Source organism: Synchiropus splendidus, chromosome 15 (assembly GCF_027744825.2).
Source record: "Synchiropus splendidus isolate RoL2022-P1 chromosome 15, RoL_Sspl_1.0, whole genome shotgun sequence".
Taxonomy (NCBI): Eukaryota; Metazoa; Chordata; class Actinopteri; order Syngnathiformes; family Callionymidae; genus Synchiropus; species Synchiropus splendidus.
Window position 1 is genome coordinate 11,301,753 of NC_071348.1, and position 22,762 is coordinate 11,324,514.

Sequence of the window (22,762 nt, forward strand, 5' to 3'; positions counted from 1 at the left end):
GATGTTAAAACACAAGCAATGTCTTGAGTGCTTAAAGGGGGTGAACAATGAGCTACAGAAGCAGCCGCAGAATTACAGGCTCTTGAACTGTTGAACTGAAAAAGCACGCTGCTGCAAGCCAAAATATGATCAATCGAATCTGAGAACTTGATGAGCCGCAGCTGTTTACACTTAATTCATAAAGAAAGCCTCAATAGAAATCTGGTTTCTAATATTTTTCATAAACATTGCAGCTGTGTATTACTGTCACGGATGGATGGAAGGTAGCCAGGACACTTGACGCTTCATAGAAAGTAAGGTGTTCTTCTGCATCTCATGAGAACCTCATTCTAATTCAAACAACTTCAAAACATTACATTTCACCGCCTGTGAAGTCAGTCCTGAGGAAATAGAGGGTAAAAGATATAGAACATTGGTACAAAAAAGGTGGGCAACAGGCAGAGAACTGAAACTTTTCTAATCAGTAATGAATATATCATAGGCGTAACCTCAACCTTGACCATCTGTTGACATTTTTGTTTTAAGTGAATAAGATTAAGGCATGAAAATGATGATCAATTTCATGAAGAAAGTTTTGTTCATTCACATTCTTGTTAAAATATCATATGATGAAGTAATGTAGCAAACAAGCAAGTTTTGAACACCTACCATGTGTGTGGTCCCGGTCTGTTGAATGACCTTGTGGAAAGACCCGGAGCAGAGCTTTGAGCACCAAGGAGAAAGAGCTGGCCAGCAAAGGCTGGAGGGGAGGGGACAAGGCTCTGCCTGAGGGAGCAATGGCTCTCTGAGAAGCTGGAACGATTGTCTTCATGGCCTTGCTGAAGTCGCCTGGCCCAAGGACAATTGAGGTGACATCCAGCTTCAGTTTAACACTGCTGCCATAGATCTGTGGGTAGCGGCGGCGTAGCGCCACCAAAGCTGCCTCGGTACAAAGTGCTTTGATGTCAGCACCACAGTAGCCTGCATGTTTAGGAAAAAAAATTATTATTGTTTATTTGTGTGTCTGTGCAGGAAAAATAAAAAGTCTTCATTACCGGCACATTTTTCTGCAAGCTCATCCACAAATGGCTCAGCAAGTTTAGGGTTCCAGTCACGTGTGTGGATTTGGAGGATGTGCCTTCTGGCCTGAAAAGAACACAATGTGTAAAAAAAAAGGCCCCACAAAAGACTAAACAAGAAACAAAATCTTGAGTTCATTCCATTAAAAGTATTTCTTATAAACAAAAATCAACATTGTTCCCTATTCGTGCTTGTGTAGCTTCTAATTGTGTATTCGGAAATTCCTGATCCATTAATAACACACCGACAACCCTAATGTATGAAGAACTAACTTTTTTGTGTTGAACAGTAAAGATCAGACCCTTTAAATCACTGAAAATAAGTTATGAGATAAAAATGCATTATTGACAGCTGCTGTTGAAAAGAGTTTGCCAGTGAAATACTGACTTGCATCATGAATAAAGCACAGAAAACAACCATTTCATCATAAAAGTCTTCAATAAAAACATGTCCTGAGTTTTGTCTCGCTGTTAGGAAGATCTGACGAGCAGAAAAAAAAAACATCAAAATGTCGCCAGCGAACTCCACTGGAGTGCTTATGTGTCAGCATGAAACACCCAGTGATATCAGTAGATTGCAACGTCTCCACAGGACGACACATTCATGGGCAGACATTAAAAACAAAGCAGCTTTCCTCGCGAATCGGGACATGAGCTTTCATATTCTTTCATCACACACTTATTTAAAAGTCACAACAGTGTCACTCTCCTCTACAGGTTTTGTGCTTGTCTGAACCAACAGGGAAGCTGAGAGACAGCGTGCATATAAAAGAAACATTCCTTCGAAAACTGTCATTATTAATAACTTATCATTCATCCAACTGTGTAGCTAGCTAGCCATCCCACTGACTTAATCAAGAGCGGTCACCTATTGGATTCTTTATCTCCTTCACTGTCAAATGTACATAAGATCACAGTTAGGCGCTCAGCTTGACTCCCCTAGTGTAATGCATGGCAATAAATCTGCTTTGGTTTATTCTTCTCAGCAGTTCCCCAGAAACCTAATGAGGATCTGATTTGTCTTGAGTCTTGAGGGATGAAAACAACCAACAACCAGAAAAAAAAAACAACAGAAAAAAACAGTGGGAGACTCTTAATAGCCAAAGGGCTTCATGTTCTAATTTCTTTGCAGGACACTTGTGAGTAAAACACTAATTACTTGAGCATGAGTTTCCTCTCCTGCTGGGTGAGAACTCCTCGTACAGACATTTGCATGCAATCATTTTATGGTTTCCCAGGAGAGACAGATTATTTAGGTGTGTGAATAAAAGCCTAAAAATTAGTTACTTCTGCAATTGCTAACAAATTATTTGCTTTTGTGTCATTTTTTCCCCCACTTGTCTAGTATCCAGTAGCTAGTTATGCCTTCTTAGAATTACATTAGTCCACGACTTTCCTCGAAAACGGGCATCTTTTATCAACAACAAATAAATCACAACTTATAAAAATGAAAAAATATAATTAAATAACATACAGAAAACATGTAAGTCAAACTGAATATTATGCAAATGGAACGCAAATCACCACATAAAACATCTTAAATTACATGTAGCTCACTGAAAACAATGTCGACACTATAAATAATGAAACTGTCTGAAGTTGAAATAAATCAATCAATAAAGGACAAGAGCCTATACCAGAGATCCAAGGCAACAAGTGTGGTACTGTCTAAGGAAGTCTGGAGCATCTGAGAAGTATGTGAGGGTAGTGCAGGACATGTATGAGAACAGTGGTGAGGGGTGGCAGAGAGAATGAATGAATGAATGAATGTAAGGGTAGGAGAACATCAGGGATAATAATGGATAATAATAATGTTATAATAATAATATAATAATGGAGTCCATTACTGATTGTATATCAGACGGACAGACTAAACGACGAGGTTAGGGAGGAGTTTCGGCTACACGACCGTGGCACAACCTTCCATGCCGTGGTTTCAAGAAATCCTGGAGGTAGCTCTGGACTATGATGTTTCCTGATGACAGTAAAAAGACGCTGGAAAGGTGGAGTTACGAGCTGCAGAGAAGAGGAATAAAGCTCAATAGCACATGAAAGACAGACATTAAAGCAGGTAAAGGGGAGTGCAGGCAGGGTGGAACAAGTAAGGTGTGATCTGTGACAGATGAGTGGCACCCAGAGTGAAAACGAAGCCCTATAGGACATAGAAGACCTGCAATGATGTATAGTTTTGAGACAGTAGCTCTAAACAAGACAAGAAGCAGAGTTAGAGAAGGCAGAGTTTGGAGACTAAGTTAGGGAGGCCACACTCAGAGGGTTTGGACACAGGGAACATGTTGGATGAACAATATTAGAAATGGAAGTACCAGACAAAAGAAGAGAACTGTTGGATGGAGGGTGGTCAAGGTAGGTTACGGTGGAGGAGTCTGTTTTAATGTGTTGACTCCAGACAAGAAATGCAGAAAGACAGAGAATCTCAGTGCAAGAGCAATGTTTTGTTACAACACAGTAACACACACAGGTCCAGGGATTCAGTGGCACATCAATATTTTTGAGGCCCACAAGATTATACAATCCTTCCCTGTGGTTTTGACTACTACCCACATTTCTACTTAATAAATCTCAAACCTCACTCAAGATCATTACTAAGGTGGGTTTTTGATTTTAGTACAACTATTGCAGATCCACATATCCAAGCAGCGATGAAGATGTCATCCAGTTTCGGAGGGAAAACTACACAGCAGACCCAGGACCAGATGGGCTGATAAGCTCCACTCCGGTTTGGGAGCATGTTACATTCCCCTTGACCCAAGTGGCACGGGCAAACTAAAAACTGAGATCTCCATTCAAATCCTGTAAATCCCACAACAGATGTGTGCTTGAAAACGAGTGAATGTGACTCCCCATCTGGCACTGAGTAGCAGCTCCATCGTCATACTCTTCACCATTATTGATTGCTAGAGTTCATCTCACCTTCTTGTCAGGCAGGTTGAACAGAAACTCCCGGTCAAATCGTCCAGGCCTCCTGAGTGCTGGGTCAATAGAGTCAAGTCTGTTTGTAGCACCAATGACCACTATCTCCCCACGACTGTCCAAGCCATCCATCAAGGCCAGAAGAGTAGACACAATCGAACTACAGACAGTAGGAGGAAAGCAAAGCAACAACACTCACTAGTAGTTGCAGAAAACAACAGATTATACCAGCAGGAATAACTCGGAAAATGCAGAATTATTCAAGGCAGACCATAAAGAACAGCAAAGAACAAACTTGTAATATGGACATGAAAACAATTCAACATTATGTGGTTGTGACAAAAGTAAAAATAAATTAAATGTTTCTCACTTTGGACTGTCAAATAAACAGTAGCATAGACAAGCCTTCATTTCATCTGTGGTAAAATACGTCTGTTGCAAAAGCAAATTTAGAGGCCATATATTGCATATAAACACAGATTTGGATGGCCTTGTGTAGGCCAATTGCTCTCTTACCTGTATATCTGGTCTTGCCTGCTGGAACGTACTGGGGCCAACCCATCAATTTCATCAAAGAAAATGATCGACGGCCTCATCAGGTAAGCCTGCGTTCCACCCAAAAAAGATTATAGCTCATTAAACAGTATGTCTAACAGCTCATGAAGCAATGCTGCATGCTCTATATTCACCTGGTCGAAGAGCAGGCGCAGCTGCCGTTCAGATTCACCAACCCACTTGCTGAGGCAGTCGGCTCCTTTCCTCATGAAGAAAGAAACCTTACGGTCACCTTGGCTGCACTCATTGGCAAGCGCCCGTGCCACCAGTGTCTTTCCAGTTCCCGGAGGACCGTAGAACAAACACCCCCTGAAAGAAGACAAGGGAAGAGAGATGAAGACTACTGGATCACCGGGAGGCAGAGAAGCATTTTAACATTTCACTAAGGATTTTACATAGGATTAGCAAAAAATGATCTGTTTGAAGAATATACCAACTTCAACTCAGAGAAGCTGTATAATTCACATCTTCACATACTATAAAAAAGAAGAGGAAGTACAAATCCAGCCATGAATTCACTCACCTGGGAGGCTGAATGTTGAACTTCTCGAACACCTCAGGATAAAGCAGTGGAAACACTACCATCTCCTTCAGTGCCTTAATGTGATTGCCTAGACCACCAACACTGTTAAACTTCACCTGATGAACACACGTGAATAAAACAGAGATATAAGTGGTATGTCTATTAAAATAACACATTCATTAGCCACAGTAAAAGCAGGATAATTCCGGACAGTTACAGTACAATATAGATGGTTATTTACAAAATGCCTGGGAAACTGCTACTTTTATTTCCGCTATTATGACAGAATCTCATCAAACCTCATCTACCCTCTTGTTTTAAAAGCCTTTTCACTCACAGAGGTATCAAGGTTCATGGGATCCACATCAGCCAAACTGGCACCGACTTTTGACCGATCTCGTAGAACCCCGCTGGCTAAATCCTCAGCCATCAAGTTCATTGGCAGACATCTGCAACCCAAAATGGATCATTAGTCCGCGATTGCACGTTACGAAAGCAAATAATGAATCCCACTGCCAAAATACTGCTGCCATTTGGGGAAAGATGGATATTGGAACCTGTTTCTTGCTCGAGTCATGCTTTTGCTTTTTCTCCTCTCAAAGCGCTCCTCGTCAGAAGATGAAGTCGTGTCACTACTGTGAATGGCGTGTTTCTTCACTCTGGAAAAGATAGCTTTATTTTCAGTTGAGTTCTTTCCATTTCTATTCTTCTATCAAATTAAAATAACACAGACAAAATGAATATGCGTATATGTTCAAAATGTTTCTTTTTTTAGAGTATTTAGAGTATAACATATACTCTAAATATTAGCAATAGCTTGGAAAAGTCAAGGAAGTTTACACAACACCAATGTCCTGAAGGACTACAGTTGCTCAAATTGCAACAGTCAGCTTCAGTGAAGAATTGAACATGTCACAAAAGCGAAAACAGGACATCAATTCCTCAACCCACCGTATATGGCTTCTTCTTGCAGGGGATCTGTGCGTGTCAAAAAGTGAGAGATTGCTCGGTTTTCTGTTGACAGGTTCTAAAAACAGTGAACAGTGAAACGGTTGTTAATAACACAAACACTCTCTCAGAGGATTTGAGCAGCATGATTGATCATTAACTTTATATGAGGAGAGCAGTTACCGATGGGTGGTGCCTCGTATCGCTGCACTGCCTTGCGCTGCCTCAAGTTGTACGGTCGGTTTTCCTCTTCTGCCTCTTCTGCTTCATCCCCTTCATCATCATCTGCATCCTCCTCTTCTTCTTCTTCTTCTTCTTCGTCGTCTCCGTGGGATTCTGAACATCAGAAAGTGAGAGATGTAGAAGCATAGGCACACTTATTTGTAAAACTATAAATTCCAGACTATAGAGCGCACCTGAATATTAGCTGCGCCCACTAAATTTAAGGAAAATAGATCTTGTTCATGCATAAGCCGCACTGGTCTAGAAGCCACGGGTGCAGCGGTGCTGTCGAAAGGTCAGTAGAGCACCGGCTTAAAAATGCATGAAGATCACTTCTTAACTAGTTTAGAAAACGGGGTCCAGCATCAAGACTCATGTAACAAACTCAGCAATGTTCTGAACTTGACTCATTAAATCACATCAATCATCACCTCACATCTTTTATTTACATTAAAGCACTCAAAACGTGCCGTTTTCACCCTTGAGCTTGAAGTTTCGACACCACAGCTGGTCATAAACATGTATCATAGACAAGGAGATTTGGGTAACAGGTGTTTATGAACTTTAATCTAGTTCTGTTCTGGAGCCACTTGGATTAACTCACATCTATACTGACTGAATACTGACCTTTTTCTTCATTTGTTAATCAATGCAGATGGCATGGCAGACAGTTGAGGCACTGACAAACATTCTCAGTGGGATAACCCTCAACAATGAAAAGAAAATCCCTCAAAAACATGAGAAAAGAAATGGCAAAGGATCAGGTACATTATTATTTTCTAACAAAACTGTGTGTGTGGTTGCATGTGGCCTTCATTCAAAGCATCAAAAGAAATGTACTGTTTATTCTAGGTAGTTGTTCTTTGGGTAAGAGTTATTTTACTAATAGTTTGTATATAATTATAATTAATACCATATCTCTGTTTTTATGTGTTTATTTTTCATTCCCTGAAGATCCAGTGTGTACATTGCGGGAGGTGGTACCACATCCAGTGCCTGGGACACCCCCTGGCTCTGTGTGCAGTGAATACACTCAATTATTGCATAATACTTCTTCAGGACAAATGATTCTGCCTGAAGACAAAAAATATTATTAACAACAACAACTGTGTCATTGAATCCATTACCAACTGCTTAAGTTTCAAGTTCAGAAATATGATCAGAAGATCACAAAATATTGAGAAGAGAACAGGTGTTTATGGACTTTAATCTAGTTCTGTTCTGGAGCCACTTGGATTAACTCACATCATAAAATCATCTTGAATAATTTCCTTTCAAGAAACATGAATAACAAGAGTTCACACGGGGGCTTAAGGTGGCGGCGACGTGCGTTTCTCCGCTCCGCGGGTTTGACAAAGTCCATTGAGAAATGAAACACACTTTGATGGAAAGTGAGCATATTTATCGCTAATAATAACCAGATGGTGAGACGAAGATCGGATAGACATCGGGGAAACTTCCAATCTAAGATGAAATTCAGTTGCCGTAATCCGAAAGTGAGTGAAGAAGATACCGCTAGCAACATGGCTGCGTCCGAAAAGGCGGAGAGTACCGGCAATACGCTAATACTTAAGACCTTAAAACCGACTGAAATAAAAGCTTTGATTCAGTCATGTTTGCAATTGAAGGGATAAAGGATATCAGCGAATGTACGGAACGTATCAAAGGTGCGCGGACTCGTATCGCCAACACAGAGGACATAGATCGAAAATTCTAGACATTAAGTCCAGAGAAGAAAAATAAGGAAATGGAAACCCAAGGCATCGATATGAAAACAAGGTCGGGGAGAATAAACATAAGACTAGCGAACTTGACTTACGTTAAGTTCTGAAGTCAATAAATAAAAAAAACAACAAACAAACAACATTCAACTCTCGGTGACTCAGCACATTCGCTATTTAGGTTACGTAATACTGTCTCGCGACGACAGTATTATCGGGACCGACAAAAAATGATTTGGACAGAGAAAAAACGTAAAATAACGTGATAATATTTCATGAACTACACTACTGATGGTCACCATATTCATGTCACTTATAAAGAACCTACCCATGGTGTTACTACAGCTAGTAGTTTCTCAAATTTCTCTTATCAATATTTTACATAAATATTTTCATCAGATTTTGTAACAGCTTCAGATTTACAAGGCTGGAATTAGTATGCATTTCCATAAATTAGTAGTTAATATCTGCTGCAACAAACTAAACTGTTGCTTTAAATGTTGTAAGTGGAAGTGCGTGCTCCTCACAAAAGATCAATGATCGTTATTATCGACTGTAAACAGTTATCAAAAATGTCTGCTTCATCTCTTGAATCTTTTATCCATGCATTATATTCGACTGTTGTGTCCACCTGTTCATCATCCTAAGAATTGAACTTGTCTGAATTTCTGCTGGAATTCTGCTCTGTTCTAGTTGTGGTGTCATGGTCATGGAAGTAAGACATTTGTAGTAATAGCAATATAATGGATCATTAGATGAATACGGACCTTTTTCTTTATTTGTGAATAGACAGTTGAGGCACTGACAAACATTCCCAGTGGGATAACCCTCAACAATGAAAAGAAAATCCCTCAAAAACATGAGAAAAGAAATGGCAAAGGATCAGGTACATTATTAATATTTTTTTAATAATATGAATGTAGTTGCATTCATGTGGCCTTCATTCAAAGCATCAAAAGAGATGTACTGTTCATTCTGTGGCTTTCTGGACCTGCCAGCAGCTTCAATAGCAGTTGTTTGGGTAAGAGTTATTTTACTCATAGTTTGTATATAATTGTAATGAATACCATATCTCTGTTTTTATGTGTTTATTTTTCATTCCCTGAAGATCCAGTGTGGACATTGAGGGAGGTGGTAGCCTGGGGATGTCTAAAGGCCAGATACCCCCTGGATCTGTGTGCTGTGTTGCACTAAATACACTCAATTTTTCTTTGCAGAATACTTTTTCAGGAATAATGATTCTGCCAGAAGACAATAAACATTATTAACAACAACAACTGTCTCACTGAATCCATTGGCAACTACTTAATTTCTGACAAGAAAAGTTTCAAGTTCAGAAATATGATTACAAGATCACAAAATATTGAGAAGAGAAATTTAAAAAAAATACTTGCAGTAGTAACACCATGGGGAGGTCCTCTTCAAGTAGCCATTATCATTGTTCTTCATATGTTTTAAAGACGCACAATAATTAAGGAGTCACTGATTTTCACATTACCCGTCTGCATAGAGATCTGTGTAATTCATGCAGAAAACACGGCGCACGTTTTGGTTTACAATTCGACTGTAGTCGATAGAGCATGTAGCACTGACTCGTAAGAGCCAAGATATGAGTCATAAAATGTTTATGCTATTGATTTATTAACCCGCGAAAGTCAAATCTGTGGATATTGAGCCAACTTCACGCAAGTGTGAAACTTGCCCGAAACGGCAGAAGGTAATGTGTGTGCTTTCCTCGAAAATTGGATCCCTCAAACATTGGGGATCCCGTCGAAGATAACCGTGGAAGCAGCTTACCAGATCGGGCAGAGGAGAGATGTTAACGTGCCCCCACAAACTTCAATCATGAAGTTCCTGGGCCACAGAGATGCGGAGAAGGTGATGAAGGCTCCAAGATGCAGTCTTCGGATAAGGGCAGTGGAAATATTTTGTTCGAGGGAAAGCCGGTCAGATTCTACCCAGACTTGCCGAACGAGATCCGTAAGAAGCAAAAGGAATTCGATGAAGTTCGTCAACAACTCAGGAGGATTCCTGGGATCCGCCAGGGAATTCTATTTCCAGCTGGACTTTTGGTGACATTTGAGGACGCGACTCTGGCTTTTAACAAACCAGAGGATGTTAAGGACTTCATTCGACGAATCCAAAAGAAAGAGGGATATACATCTGTGGAGTAATGAAAATGAGAGGTACACTTGTGGACTAATCTGAGCTCATGACACAGACTTTTGTTTTATTTTATTTTATGCGAAATAAGCCCAACGAGATTTCATGAGTCATTATTTCTTATGTTAATTGGATGGGGAACGTTTGAGTGTTATTTAATTTATACATTTTTTTTACTTTAATATCCCAAGGTGTATCTCTAAATCTCTGGTTTTATTTTGTTTAGTACAATCAGTTATTTAATTTTATTTTAGTTGGTTGATCGCCAAGATATGCTTTCAGTGTCTTGGCAACTTCAATTTCCATCAAATTTTTGTCCATTTTTATAAAAATTTAATACAAAAGTTGTGTTTTCATAGTTCAAGAATGGAGGGAGAGTTTAGCATAGGTCAGATGGTGTTGTTGGACTACTCCACATTGTGGGTGGAATGGCTGTCAATTTTCTTGGGGTGCAAATTGGAGAGGGGGGAAGAAGCCCAATTCGTGGTCTTAAAGGGCTTTGTGGGCGGTCAGGGATCATTATCTGTGTGCTGTTTCTCATTGTTATGTGTTTTTTTTGTGTGTGTGTTTATGTGTGGTGTGTGGTCTTCATCAAGACACTGGATGTTGGGGAAATACTATTTTTCTTAAAAGGTTGAAGGGTTCACAATCCAAAATTGTATTTTTGCAAGAGACACATTTGGTAGTGGAAGACTGTAAAAATCAAAAGGAGATGGGCAAGACAGGTGCTGTCTGCCACATTCTCCTCGCGGGCCAGAGAGTCGCAATTCTTATTCACAAATATGGTCACAAATTGTGGTTCAAGGTTTTATGATGTCAGGGATGCTTAATTTAATAAATGTCTATGGGCCAAATGAGGATGATCCTATGTTTTATAACAATCTGTTTCTTGTAATTGCTAATCTTCCGGGTGAGCACATCATCGCTGGGGACTATAATTTAACTCTTTGTCCTGAGAAAGACAGATCATCTGGCATGGATAACACTCATGTCAGATCTAGGACGACAGTGCTACATTTTATCAAGGAATTGAATCTAGTAGACATCTGGAGGCAGCTCAACCCAAATGTAATAGATTATTCTTGTCATTCCAAAACTCATCAATCATACTCCCGCATAGACTTTATATTAATTTCAGCTTTGCTGGTTTCCAACGTAGAGGACTGCCATCATGGTGGCATTGTTATATCTGATCATGCTGCTGTATCTTTAACATATACAGTTCCAAAAATATTGAAGGCTCCTCCAAAGTGGCGGTTTCAGAGGTTTGGCTTCTTGATCCCAAGTTTGTGGAGTTCATAGATCAACAAATTGATGTTTATTTTGAAATTAACATGTGGCAGACCTCGGCTAGTACAAGATGGGAGGCTTTTAAAGCATTTATCAGGGGCTAAATTATTAGTTTCACTAGCACAAAAACAAAAAGGTCTGGGCTTGAAATGGAAAAGTTGGACAAGTACTGAAGAAAGAAGTATATGAAAATGGACCTAACACTGCACATACGCAGGGAGAATTACTTGTGTTTAGGTCGCAGTATAACCAAATGTCTGCTGAAAAAGCAGCTGCTAGTATATTGAGGCTCAAACAATCATATTATGATCAAGGAGAGAAGCCAGTTAGGTCATTGGCATGGCGCATCAAACAACAACAGCCAGAAAGGGCCATCAATTCGATTCAAGACACAAGTGGGAATACGATTGTGGACCCGGTAGAAATTAAGAAGGCATTTAAGGAGTTTTACGAAAAGTTGTATCGTTCTGAGATTTTATTAGATCCAGATATACAAGAACAATTTCTAGATGGACTCAAGTTACCTGCCATTTCAGAAGAAGAAAAGAAAACTTTAAATAAAAGCCTGACCACATCAGAAATATGAGGCAATCGATGTCATGCAAGCCAGTAAAGCACCGGGGCCAGATGGTCTACCGATAGATATTTACAAAAAATTCAGAGACAAATTGACGACGCCCATGTAGGAAATGCTGCTCGAATCTTTCCGCAGTGGTCTTCTCCCCCCGTCTATGAGACTTGTATTAATTACGCTACTACCAAAACCAGGAAAACCAAGCACAATGTGTGAAAATATGCGTCTTATTAGCCTTTTGAATTCTGATATGAAAATGATATGTCAAGTGCTTGCGAGGCGATTAGACAGCCTGCTTCCGTGGGTGGTGGGAGAGGACCAAAATGGATTTATACAGGGAAGACAGGGATTCCATAATGTGAGGAGAGTTATGAATATTCTACACTGTCAGAGGGGGGCACCAGACACTGCGGTGTTGTTGCTGGATGCCATGGAGGCCTTTGATAGAGTGGCCGTATCTGTTCGAAGTCATCAGAAGATTCGGCTGTGGTGAGGTGTTTGGCAAATGGGTTAGGCTACACCAACAGTATGGAGTCTGAATATTTTGACATTTGCAGGGGTGTGGCCCAAGGTTCACCGCTCTCTTCGCTGTCATTTGTCTTAGCAAAAGAACAGTTTGCCATAGCCATACGGTCGAATCAAAATATCTATGGAATTCACGAATAAATCATAAAATAGCCCCGCTTGCTGATGATGCAAGCCTCTTCCTCAAAAACCTTAATACTTCCATACCTACTCTTCTAGATCTGATTAATACATTCGGAAAGATATCTGGTTGTAAGATAAATCAGTCAAAATCCTCTATAATGTTGCTTAATGATGTTGAGAGAGAAAGGCTTAAAGCTCATGTTGCATGCTTTAATCCAACTAATAAATTTACATAGGTATAGAAATTGTTCCTGAGGTGAATAATGTTGCTTCAGCAAATTATGATAATTTGTTAGAAGATACTATTATTTCTTTAGATCACTGGACTTCTTTAACAATTTCTATGATTGGAAGGAAAAATATTTTGAAGATGAGTATACAACCCAAATATCTTTATTTATTTCAGAATATTCCCTTGTCTCCTCCTTCGGACCTGTTCAACAGATTAAAAAAAATGTTTACAAACTGTATTTGGCAAAACAAGCGCCAGTCAGTGTTGCATTTGCCATATGATGGTGGAGGCCTTAAATGTCTCAATATGAAATGGTATTATTGGGCTGCTCAATTGAGATCTATCATGTTTTATTTTGAAGGTAAGGCAAACTGGTTGGATTTAGAATCCTGCGCAGTAGACTCAGAGTTATCATTAGATATGTACTTGCAGTCGGCAGACTTTAAACATTTGAGGAAGAATACCACTCACTCTACTGTGAGGAACATGATCAACATCTGGTTTTATGTTCAAAAATTTATGGGCATATCGAAGAGTCTGTCTTGCTTCTGCCACATATGGGGCAACGTAAATTTCAAACCAGGAACGGCCGATGCAGGTTTTCGATCATGGGCAGTAAAGGGTTGAAAGTCAATCCAGGATGCATATAAAGAGGAAATATTAATGTCATTTGAGGAATTCGCAACTACTTATGGCATTCCGAGGAAGCATTTATGTGAATATCTTCAGGTGAGAAGTTATATTTCAGCTGCACAAAATAGTGTTTTGACTAAACCTAGTCTTTCCACTTTAGAAGAAGGGATCATTAAAAACAGTCATGGAAAGGGTTGAATTTCTTTTTGGTATGATTTTCTTGTTTCGGGTTCTAAAGAGTCTTCAAGGAAGAAACTACAGGCACGTTGTGAAGTTATGGGTGAGGAGATTTCTGTAGAGGATTGGATGGAAGCGTGTGCAAAAGCCCAAAAGCTACTACAATATAAGTGGTTACTACACACTAACTCCGATCAAATTACACAAGTTTAATGATAACATACCGGATCCCTGGATTACATGTGATGAATCAAGAGGTAAGTTGTTTCATAGTTTGTGGGAGTGCCACAAGATCAAAGAATCTATCTCTTGACCCAAAAATTTGTATTTTGGGGTTGAAACCGGTTAGACCAGTCTTGACAAAAGAAGTGGTAAAGTTGGTGGACATGTGTATTCTTCAAGCTAAACGTACAATAGCTTTGGGATGGAAAAATGATATAATGAATAAACCACAAATAGGTGTGTGGCTTAAGGAAATGTCCATATCTATGTCATTGGAAAAAATAACCTATATAGTAAGAAATAAAACACGAATGTTCGAAAAAAAAAAAATTGGAAACCCTATGTTAGTTTCTTGGAAAATAATAGTAACATCATTGGTCTGTTGCAGCGGGAACGGGGGGGTAGATGAGGGGGAATAATGTTGTGCATACCAATGTTAGTCTTGTTGTGATAGTGTTGTGTTTTTTTTGTCTTTTTTTGTTATTTTGAATATAAGGTCAGGGAATTGTATAATCATTGTATGTCATGTTTGGATTTTTTGTATGTGGAATGTAATGTTTTGTCATGTATATATAAAAAGAAAACAATAAAATACATTTTGGAAGAAAAACAAGAATTCACACAGATGTCGCCGCGTTTTCTACTCTGAGAGAATTGTTTCCTGTTGAGTTAAAGTCAAGTTGTCTCCTTGTCTGCACAACTATATAATTCAATAAATCTCTCAATACCTAGTTTTGTGTCAAACTGCAATCTCTTGAGTCTTTGTGAGTCATTTATTTTTAAAGATTGATAAAGCTATACTTCCATAAACAGTATTGTAATTCTTATGAATGACATCAACCTGTGAATTAGCTTAATGAAATAAGCAGTGCCATCATGAGAAATAAGGGAAATGCATTTCATATAACTGTGTCTAATTTCTATTATTATTTATTTAGTTTAATGCAGTACAATTACAGACTCAGTGAAGCCCAGTGACTTGTTGACCTCAGGCACTTGAGTGACTGGCTCTGAAAGATTTAATTATGGGTTGTTTTATGGTTCATTTGAAAGAGTTAGTTTTGTGAATGGTGATTTGCCATTTTATTTAAGACAGTCTTTGAAATGCAGACAGTTGAAAAGGTAAACCAACCTTCCGTCCCCTCCTCTTCATCCTCCGTTTTATTCATGGCTTTGTGGTGAGCAGGCATGCTAAAGCTGTTCCTGCGCATGGATTTCCTGCGCTTCACTCGAGAATACATGTCAATGTTTTCCTGGAAATTAAGAGACACCATGAAATAACTGGACATAGGATCTTGTGAATAAATGCCATTCAAACTCCGACATCGCAGCAGTGGCGCACTCACCTCCTCGGTCTCTCCAGTCCACATGCGCAGTCGCTCGACCTCTCGGTTCTGCCTGATGCTACTGATGTTGTCCATCTCTTGAAGGACAGCCTCAGCAGTGCTGCATAACAACAAGAGTGGCATAAAATTTCAAACAGAAGACCTCTTTATTAAAGAGCAGCATCGTAAAACTCAAGTGATGGGTCTTCATTGTATTTTAGGTTCTGAATGTATTTTTCTTTTTTGGAAAAAAAAAACAAGGGGGAAAAATATATTTGGATCATCAATGTTTGTTCAATAGTCTTCTATGAGTTTACTCCTCTGACATAAAAATGCTTGATAGCAGGTAGGCCTGCACGATAAATCGTAAAAAAAAAAAAAAAAATGCGATTTTGATTCACCCTTGCATCACAAATGCTACTTTCCTTTGTGAGTTTTACGTTCCCAAGCGGCACTGCAAGCTACTACTTTCTGCGTTCCCACAATGCTCGTGACTTCTCCTTCAACCAATGACGAAGCGCCTTGTAGTCACGTGTTTCACTGGTTCTCTGACTCGGAGTCCCGCTACAGTATGTCAATATTTCACGGACACAGCACAGTCTCTAGAGACTCACCTGCGATGTTTCACATCGAATTAAATGTTTTTCAGTTGTGTCTTTTTGATATAATAGTTGCTGCATTCTGCAAGCTTTTTTGCCTTCTAGAAGAGGTATAATAAAACCGTTCTGACTGAAAATGATATAATGGTTCATGTTTTCACCTCTTCGACAAACAAGGTCCCATCATTTTGATTCCAAATTCCTTGTCAATCCATGTGATCGGTATCCTGATCGGCAGCAAAAACCCTGATCGGAGTATCGCTACCACAAATCTTTATCAGCACCTCAAACGTCATATGCCTGGTGATGCAACTTTGTTTTGTCATGGTTTATGTGTGCAATAAACTACGTGTTTCAAGAGGGAAAAATCGTGGGAGAGAATCGTGATATCAATTATTAGCTAAAAAAAATCATGATTCATATTTTCCCCTGAATCGTGTAGGCCTAATAGCAGGCCATAAATTGCATGTCAGATCAGTGCCCTCAACTGGTTCCTTCTATTCCTTAGTCAAAGATTCAACTTCAAGCATACCTGTTGACCAGTTGGTCGAAGAGCAGACTCTGGTTCAGGTGTTCAAATTTGTTCTTTCTCACCCGGCAGCTCCTCTTAAGCTCCACATGGCCATTCATTCGAGAGTGGTCTCCCGCGCCACTGTCCTTATTCCAGTGGTTCATATGAGCTGCAACAACAACAAACAAATAAGACATGTTTTTAGCTCATTGCTAGACATTGCTCATTGAGAAAAATAAATAAATAAATAAGGAAGGCATCATATTACCATGTCCGTTCTGCATAATACGAGATGATAACCTGGAATTTTAAAAAAAAATGATGAGGTAAAAAATGCAACTTCTAACATGAGAACTTCAGAAAACTGAAACACAAGTTTTCTGTAAGTGGCCAGATTTTTGTATTTACTTCAGTGGATGAACATAATTAGCACCTGACCTTGTGCGGTAAGTGGGGAGACCCCAGCTGACCCTCTGCCCCTTAGCCTGAGGAGAAGGTGAAGTATCTCTGGAGCTTGGCTCAGAAGCAGTCTGCCGCCGCGTCCGCTTGGAGGGTGGCTGCATTCGTGGGCTACTTGCACTGCTCACATCGCTAACAGGTTCTTTCTGTGAATTGTGAAATAGATATCATTTTTAAAAAATTAAAAAAAAAATAGTTTCTTTTATTCATTAGTGAAAGATGTAATAAAGTGTATATATATATATATATATATATATATATATATATATATATATATACACACACACACACACACATACACACACTCGTCCTCAAAATTATTCATACCCTTGCTAACTCTTGTGATTTTTTTTTATTTTGGGATGAAATTAATGATTTTTTTTTCTAATTTGTGTGTCAGTTATATGTGGCCAACAATTGAAAGAATGACAAAAATACATAATTTTTTAATATTTATTTCTGGGGCATTTTATTTCTGGCGACCCCAAAAATGCCATGTTCAAAATTATTCATACCCCTGACAATCTTTCAACAAAAATGTGCCAAATGTGGTCATTTTTGTCTTGTACTAACTTCAAGATGTCACAATGAAGTGAACATTGTTGGCCAAATGTTAAAGTGAAAAAAGACATCTTTCCAGAACAGTATAAATAGGGGGAAAGTGTTCAGGTCATTCTTAATATCTGGAAGAAGGAGCTCAGCGAGGACCTGCATCAGCATCTTGTTCATAGCCACAGTGAAGGAAAAGGTTACAAGACTGTTTCCAAGTAGTATGATGTCCCTCTTTCAACCGTCCAGAGCATCATCAACAAGTACAAGTGGTTCAACACCGCTAAAAACAAAGGGAAGGTCTCCAGGAGGTCTGTGTAATAGCAGTTTAGATATGCACTCAACTTGGATGATTTAAGGACTGGAGGAAAAGTAAGGATGACATAATAGTGCAAAGTCCGTATAAAAGACGGATTTTATCAAAATAATACATTAGGAAAAAACGGCAAGGTTATTATTACTATTATTACTTAGGGCTACCGAAGCGATGAATTCATCATTCATAATTAAAAATATATATAACCGAAATACTAAAGAGCAACATATTAAAAGAAACATTTAAAATATGGCAACATGTGACGAGAAAGTATCATTTGGATGATGACTGCAAACTTTTAATCTGGCCATCCTCAAATTCTAAATTTATTCCAGCAAAATTAGATAGTACATTTGATAACTGGAGACATAAAGGGATTACTGCAATTTGTCAATTAGTAGTGGGTAACAACTTTAAAACATTTGAGAAAATTAAGAAAGAGTTCAAATTGGACAATGAAGATTTTTTCAGATACTTGCAGATTAGACATTTTTTCAACACTGACATTAGACACAAACTCTCTCCTGAAGGAAATGAAATTGTTCAGGTGTTTGTAGAGGCTTATAAAGAAGTACCTACAAAAATAGTCTCTAAAGTGTATGGGGGCTTACAGAAAAACAACGGTGCAAACACACTGTATGTTAAAACAAAATGGGAACAGGAGTTGGAAATCACAATATCTAAAAAAGAATGGGGTTTAATGTGCAATACACAACACAGTACTACAGCTTCGAGAAAATGGAGGGAATTTGGCTGGAAGACCTTGATAAGATTTTGCTTCACACCGAGGCAAACAACTGGGAAAACCACAACAATGCTGGAGAAAATGTGGGCACATGAATGCTTCTCATTCACATATATTTTGGACCTGTATTAAAATACAAACGTTCTGGGACAATGTTATAAATATTCTTGAGGAGATATTTGAATGTAATATTCTTAAGGACCCACAGATATGTTTGCTGGGACTCTTGCCCTCACAGGTGCAACAAGGTGATCAATATTTATTTAAAATCTTGATGCTTACTGCTAAAAAAGCTATTACAAGGAACTGGATGAAAACTGATGGACCTGATGTACGAAGTTGGACTGACATTATTGAAGAAATAAGGCAGATGGAGTATTTGACCTCTCTGTTGAGACTGAAAACTGGGTTATACACAAAAAGATGGATTCAGCAAAGAAATCCAACCTTATCGTAATTATAAGTTATTGTAATATCCCCAATGTTTTTCTGTCTGTATTTTATTTTTTTTATTTTTTTATTTTATTGTTCTCTGTCTTTTCTTACATGTTATAAACCATTGTATGTATCATTTTCAATCATAATGCCTGTATTTTGTAAAATTTAAAATTTGAAAAATAAACAGTTAAAAAAAAAAAAAAAAATATATATATATATATATATATATATATAACCAACAAAAGATGCCAAAAGTCCCTCGGTCGTGTACATGCTTCCCTACAAACATAGAAGTGTGTTGTCATAGGCAACAGTCTGCCTAGCTAAAAAATACCTGCAGGAGAAAGGAAGTAAAAATGCAGACAAGCTTAAATATTCAGGCTGCACGAGCGCATGTGACAAGGTTAGAGAGGATTTCTATTCAATGGAGTCATTATCTCTCAAATTAATGATTTTCACTGTTGTTTGATGAGATAAAAATTCAATCTGGAGAGGAGCGCAGAGTTAGACAATGAATTAACACAATGCATGACATATTTCTAGGAACTTTTACAAAGCAAAGAAAATGAGTTTCGTCACATAGTCTATTAGACACTGACTATCTCATGGAATAGTCAACTTGTCGGCATATGATGTGTGCAGGTTGACAACATTCATTCAGGTTGAACACCGTCCTAAACACTAAATGTCAATTTGTCAATAAAATTGTTTACTGCAGAGGTTTTGTGACAGTATAAGTAGTAGTATAAACTAATTCCCTAACAATATGTTATTACAAATGCAGACAGCAATACTTGGAGAGACAATGTAGAACTCACTGACAAATAAAAAAGAAAACCCTAAACAACATAAGGTTTTCAAGAAAATGTATCTGACACAGAAACTGCTAGATCTCTCTGGTGAGGAAACCTCTAAGCTCACAAGTGAAAGTTAGGAACACACATATGACTGGCTATAATAAAAATGCACACACACACACACACACACACACTGACAGTAAGACACAACACAAATAACCTCACACAGACAATCTTGCGCACTGCTACACACAACTACTGCACAGAAAAATAAGGAAAAATGTGAATTAAGGGCATAAATTATGAGAACTGTTTTTACTCGGCTGCTTTTCGATCTCTGTGAAATGTAGGGACAAATATGGACTGAATTGTGTGCAATAATGACGACCTTGTGCAACAGCTATACAAATGCCATGCAACTTGTCATATATGGCATTTACAATACATTAGATTGAAACATTCATTCATAAGTAGCTTTTTACAGAAGATAATAGACAGCTGAATCGAGCAGGATCACACTAAGTTTTCGTTCCAGTCATCATAACTATAGTTATTAGATTGCATTAGATATAACACAAGTTTAAGGAATGCCCTTAACTTTCTTGATTAAAGTGTTGAGGTCATAAGATGGATTCGTTCCAAACCTAGACGTGATGTATTGAGCTGCACGAGTGGATGACGAGGAAACACTAAACACGCTTTGCACGCCCTCAATGTTTACATTCTGAGACAAAGACTGTCAGACAGGTCAAACGCCCGACACGACTTGTCACTAGCCGGACGATGAAACGAAATTATTGATCAAAATTCCAAAAGGCTCTGCTCGGTTACAACGTGTTGTTAGTTATCCTCCGAGAGTTCACCAAGTTCAGACTTGCTAAATATGGGACAAGAGCCAGCCAACTGTTGTGAACCGGGGACTCCCTTCCCCCACTGCAAGCTAACTGCCCGGCTAGCTCTAACCTATAAAGCTACTATCGTTAAACTGCAGTGAAAATAACTGTTCTAACATGATGGAGACGTCGGCATACAGTAACCCTATTGTCGCCGGGCATAAACGCCACATGACTCTTATTTAAAAGGCTATTTACAGGGGTAACGGTGCTGAGGGAAATAACCAAACACAAAGGGAACTCAACTTAGAGCTAGCCAGGAGGTAGCTTGTGTTTGACAGCTGTGTATTGCACACAATGTTAAGAATAGAGGAAGCAACCGCAGATTTTAAATCTTCGTTTATATTTATACGACTACTAGGCGGTGTCAGGAGCAGTGGTGCTCCCGTTCTACTACTAAAGATGTGTCAATAGAGGCCATGGCTACAACTGTGAACTAGCAGAGCCACCTAGCTCGCCGGCAGAGAAAGGAAACCGGCTTACATGTTCCTCAGAGTTTCGCTGGATTCTCGACGACGACCTGGTCCTGGATGAGATGAAGGGGGTGCTCACTGGTCGTGAGCTTTTCCTCGTGTTCACCATGTCTATTTTATTCCTGTATGCCCGTGCAGAATCTTTCTAACCGGCTCCAAACACTGGCTCAGTGAGCGCAGCATCGAGGCGCCATGTCTCTCTCTCTCTCTCACTCGCTTCTCTCTCACCCTCTTTCTTCCATAGATCGAATAAAGATCTTATTATAGTTTCAAATGTACTGCTTTATTCAAGAAAAATACACTTTATGGAAAAAAAATGTAATTGATCATATTTGTTATGAATCACAGAATTTTGTGTGAAGTGGCACCAAAAAAATGTTTAATAGATAAAATGATTAAGTGATTCTAAAGTAAAGTAACAAAACCATATAGGCATGCATCTATTCCCAATGAAAATGTACATCATGTACCAGTATCCAGTTTCACATGATTATTATTATGAGAAATGTCCACCAAATCACACATTGACTTCAGTCTAGTTTTGAACATTCTCAGTTGCACAAGCGTAAATAAAGCATCACCTCACATGAGTGAGAAAGGATAAAATATGTAATCCCTACTGCTACCACTACTACTGTTACTGCTGCTGTTACTACAACTGCTTAACAATACAGTTCACCTGTATTCTTGAAGGACAAGCAGAAAACACAGGAGCATAGAACAGACATGTCCCTGTTTTTTGCAGATAAGGTTAAACATATGAACTATTGACCGTCTTGCTGCGGCTGAAGTACGACACCAGTATTATTATTATTATTATTATTATTATTATTATTATTATTATTAGTAGTAGTAGTAGTAGTAGTAGTAGTAGTAGAAGTAGTAGTAGTAGTAGAAGATTTTAGGAGTAGAATCTCAGAATGTTTTCTGTGGAATTCTCCCACTGTGGAACAAGTAAAGGACATCTAATCTAATATTAACTTTAAACGCAGGTTAGGTTAGTTGGTCATGGAAGTATGTAAAATCCATTTAAATGATAAGAACCATTCTTCACTCTGCTTCTTTTCAATCTTTGTGAAATTAATGCAAGAACAAATGTAGGCTTTATTGTATGCAATGTAACTTTTTTTGTTTTCTATTGTTATTTGTGCGTTCATTTTTTCCATTGAGAGAAGAATAAAGTCTATGTCTAATGCAACCTAGTGTTACCTAATCTAATTTTGAAACCAATGAAATATATCAAAATAGTCCAACAACACGCCATATTAGTAAGTCATATAGAATGTGTCAAAGAAGATAAACATTCATTCCTAGTTTACATTTTGTTTTTTTTAGTTTGGTTGACAAGTGTCTTCATAGAAATATGATCTCCCAACGGCCTATATGTATTATGTAATTGAATGCAACACTGTTGCGACAGTTGAGCTCACACCCACAAGTTCTTACCACCATACCTGAACAACCCAAGTGCTCGGAGTCAAATAACAACGAAGTCAGTAGCAATCAACGTTTATTTTAAAATGTTATTTTTTTTATTATTTTTTTTAGAGTTAGAGAAATCTGTAAAACCTTTATTGTCCTTGTGTTTTCCAACCAAAACAAATCATTGGCCTAGTATGTCTGACACACCAACTTTATTAAAACAATTTTAAATCGAGAAAATAACAGAAATAGAAGATTTTTAATGACTGCTGCAGCAGATACGCTGAGCTCAGCTAAAATACATTACGACAGAGCCGGTCAGTTTACGGCATTGCAGC

General features: G+C 38.5%; 1 protein-coding gene across 1 annotated transcript in view; it reads right to left on the minus strand.

The window, feature by feature from the left end:
• Positions 1-21,214, minus strand: part of atad2b (ATPase family AAA domain containing 2B) — a 66,939-nt gene extending 45,725 nt beyond the window's left edge. The window contains exons 1-16 of the mRNA XM_053844037.1: positions 21,013-21,214; positions 16,771-16,937; positions 16,601-16,632; positions 16,354-16,501; positions 15,244-15,343; positions 15,030-15,150; positions 6,199-6,351; positions 6,019-6,094; positions 5,625-5,726; positions 5,405-5,516; positions 5,068-5,183; positions 4,679-4,853; positions 4,506-4,594; positions 3,990-4,149; positions 1,035-1,125; positions 649-960 (exon numbers count right to left, since the gene is read on the minus strand). Of these exons, the coding sequence (XP_053700012.1) occupies positions 649-960; positions 1,035-1,125; positions 3,990-4,149; positions 4,506-4,594; positions 4,679-4,853; positions 5,068-5,183; positions 5,405-5,516; positions 5,625-5,726; positions 6,019-6,094; positions 6,199-6,351; positions 15,030-15,150; positions 15,244-15,343; positions 16,354-16,501; positions 16,601-16,632; positions 16,771-16,937; positions 21,013-21,111 (2,053 nt within the window). The 5' untranslated portion in view covers positions 21,112-21,214. The remainder of the gene's footprint in view (positions 1-648; positions 961-1,034; positions 1,126-3,989; positions 4,150-4,505; positions 4,595-4,678; positions 4,854-5,067; positions 5,184-5,404; positions 5,517-5,624; positions 5,727-6,018; positions 6,095-6,198; positions 6,352-15,029; positions 15,151-15,243; positions 15,344-16,353; positions 16,502-16,600; positions 16,633-16,770; positions 16,938-21,012) is intronic.
• Positions 21,215-22,762: the final 1,548 nt, after the last annotated feature.